The sequence below is a fragment of the Limulus polyphemus genome, unplaced genomic scaffold, assembly GCF_000517525.1.
Source record: "Limulus polyphemus unplaced genomic scaffold, Limulus_polyphemus-2.1.2 Scaffold2823, whole genome shotgun sequence".
NCBI lineage: Eukaryota > Metazoa > Arthropoda > Merostomata > Xiphosura > Limulidae > Limulus > Limulus polyphemus.
The window spans coordinates 79609-82698 of record NW_013668433.1 but is presented as its reverse complement, the minus strand read 5'-3'; the positions used below and the strand labels follow the sequence as shown (position 1 = coordinate 82698).

At 31.1% G+C, this 3090-nt stretch overlaps 1 protein-coding gene across 6 annotated transcripts in view; it reads left to right on the top strand.

Annotated features, from left to right (window-relative positions):
- LOC106467996 (DNA-directed RNA polymerase III subunit RPC6-like) overlaps positions 1 to 3090 on the top strand; it is a 25334-nt gene extending 22244 nt beyond the window's left edge. For 5 of the 6 annotated variants that reach the window (XM_013928391.2, XM_022396276.1, XM_022396273.1 and 2 more), the window contains 3 exons: positions 761 to 868; positions 2482 to 2670; positions 2964 to 3090. In XM_013928391.2, the coding sequence (XP_013783845.1) occupies positions 761 to 868; positions 2482 to 2670; positions 2964 to 3041 (375 nt within the window). In that variant the 3' untranslated portion in view covers positions 3042 to 3090. The remainder of the gene's footprint in view (positions 1 to 760; positions 869 to 2481; positions 2671 to 2963) is intronic. The other variant, XM_022396277.1, reaches the window with a different exon arrangement.

The window sequence follows — 3090 nt, the reverse complement described above, 5'->3', positions numbered from 1 at the left end:
TATATATATATATATAAGTTTTTCTTCATTACCCATTCAAGCCGTCTCCAACCATTGTAAGTAGATTATGATTTTCAGTTCTGTTTCTTGCTACAACTTTCATAGTATTAATGTGAATGGAGCTGGAAGCCGTAAAGTAAGCTATCCTCTGGATTGCTGTAGGCAGTGAGCTGCAAGTATACAGTGTCATTAACATAATATTTGCAATTGACTCACAGAGAGTACTGACAAAATTCATAGTGACTGGGTGGAAGAAAGTAAGATCATAAGATCATCACTAGGATATACATGCCAGCTAAACCAAGAAGCTGACATGTTCACAAGAAAAGCACCTTTATCAAATACAGGATAGTTTAACTGGTGGAATATCGACCTCCTTTGCACTGGTAAGGTGAAAATGGCAACCATTAAAGGTTTTCATCGACATTCAGAGGCAACAAGACTGCAAAAAATAAACGTACCATGTGGTATAACTAAGAAAGTCAAAAATATAATATTACCCACCAATTAAACTTTTTTTTTCAGCTAAAACAAGGATTTTCATTTCAAACGAGTGTATATAAACATTTCATACTTGTTTCATTTTATTTATTTCTCAAAGTTTCTAGTAATAAGTTTCTTAATGAAAACATCTCTTACTAATTATTAACTTTTAATTTCATTCAAACTTATCTGATTATAATTTTGTTGTTGCTGAATAGATTTAAGACTATTAGGAAACTTTTTCTCGGTATTCTTAAAAGGTATTACATTTTTACAGCTGATGACAGCTAGAGAGGCGACCAATGACCCAATCTCTGAAAGAAATGCTTCATATGCCTCTTCAAAAGATATTTGGAAATTCATCAATGAACTTGGTATTAGCAAGGTAGCTGTGACTTCAGTGTCATCTTTTGTATAAAGATTGTAACTATCAATCTTATTAAATGTTTTTACCCTTCTTACAAATTTGAAATATGTTTATGCAGCACTGTTTGGCACCACATTGCTAGAAAGCCTAAACACCAGATTCTTGAACGTATTTTGATTTCCCTCGGTGGACACAGCAGATAGCCTGATCTGACTTGCTATAAAACACACGCACGTTTTAAATTTATTCAAAACTTAAATTTTGGGGTTACATTTTTTACAGTTTTATCATGTAAAATAAGTGAGACACTAGATCCACTGTCTGTGACAGGTACATAAGTAGTGTAAGGTTTTATGTATTACATACCAGTGAGTAAGGACTTTAAACAATAAATGCTTTTATCTTAACCAGATGTGCACAAGATTGATCCATTGGACTGACACCATACCAGAAAAGATAAATTGACTATAATTTCAAATTTACTAGTTGTATCTACGGGAAATTTGACAGGCTTTTAGTAAGATCTACAAGTTTGTTGTACACAAAAAATCGGATCTATTACAAAAAGTATTTTTACTCAAGATATGTCTGAATTGATTATGTCAATCTGACAATTTAGAGTTCAAGGTGATGTTCGTGTGAAAAATATATATACTTTTGTCCAATGTAAAGTTTGCATAATTTGTAGAACCTTTGAAATACATATCTACAGTTTTTTCAGTATTCTTGTATATTGTATCTGCTGTTTACTCTTCTCTATCATGAACTGTTACTAAATCAGTAATGTAGAGTAAAATGAATAGTTGGTAACTCTGATATCAAATATATAACACCAAGTTGAATGGCATTCTGTAAAAAGGTCATGGTATGCAGGTTTTGACCCCACCTGTGTACATGGGGTTAATAAAGAGTGCTCATTATTTGACATTGTTTTGAGGAACTAGTTTTACGGTAAAATTTTCAATATGGCTTCAATATACGTATTTCTGTGTTTAAAATCTTAAGTTTACTTGTTACAAGTTTTGAAATTGTAAATATATTTAAGTGCAGCCTTTACATATCTACATAGTGTACATTCACGTTCTGCACCTTTGTTATAGTAATCATGAACAACACTAGTTTTAACACCATTTTATTTACTCGTAATTTTATTATAGAGATGATATGTGTTAATGGTAATAGTTATGAAATTCATAATTACGATAAGAATTTTTTGTTTGCTGGATATATTACTGTAGTATATCTTTGGTATTCGTGACATTGTCACTTTTTATTGAACACAAAACAAAATTGGATAATAAGAAAAATAAGCAGGAAATAAATATTCAATCACTTTAATTAACAAATTTCCTATAAATGTTAAACAAAAACAGGCAGAACTGATTGTCATCAGTTACTTGGTTCCACCTGCCAAACTAAATCATCAGAATCAGACCCTTTTTCGTATTTTATTCAATATAATTTTGTAATTTTCTCAGTTCTTACTTATGTAAGAAAATATTTAAATGAAGCATTTTAACTTAAAAATAAAATAAATAAATAATTTATTATTTTAGTCTAATGTAGAGTTTACTTGTATAAAACCAGCATGTTCTTTATGTTTTATTTTTGTAACAAAAACGTGTTTACAGGTAACACTGAGTGCAGAGGACATTGAAGCTATCTTGGACACGTTAATATATGATGGAAAAGTAGAGAAAACAATTGTTGCATCTCAGGTCACGTCAGGTTCAACTGGTGGAATGACGAGGTTATATCGAGCCGTAGAACCTTTAATAGAAAGTACTGGCTTGATGAGGTTACCCTGTGGAGTGTGTCCAGTGAGTAGTTTATATTGTCTGTGTTCTAATGAATGATATCTAATTCTTCAGTGAAACGGCAGCTATTCTGTAAGTTTGTGATAATTTTAAAGTCGAGTTTTGTTGCTGTTAGCAAGAGAACCAATTTCTACATTTTGACGTGATAACAAAGCTTATAAATGTATCTGCACAAAATATAGCAGGAAATTACACAGTATGATGTATCAAATAATTTTATTGACATATAAATGCATGCAAATATTTAAATTGTAAGTTTATAATTTAATTAATGTTGGATCGTTTTTATCCCTCAGGTGATGGAAGAGTGTCAGGAAGGAGGGGCTATTTCACCATCTAATTGTCTATACATGAAGCAGTGGTTAGATTATTGATGAAATGGAATAAAAAAAACTGTACATATTCAAAATGGTCACGTGTACT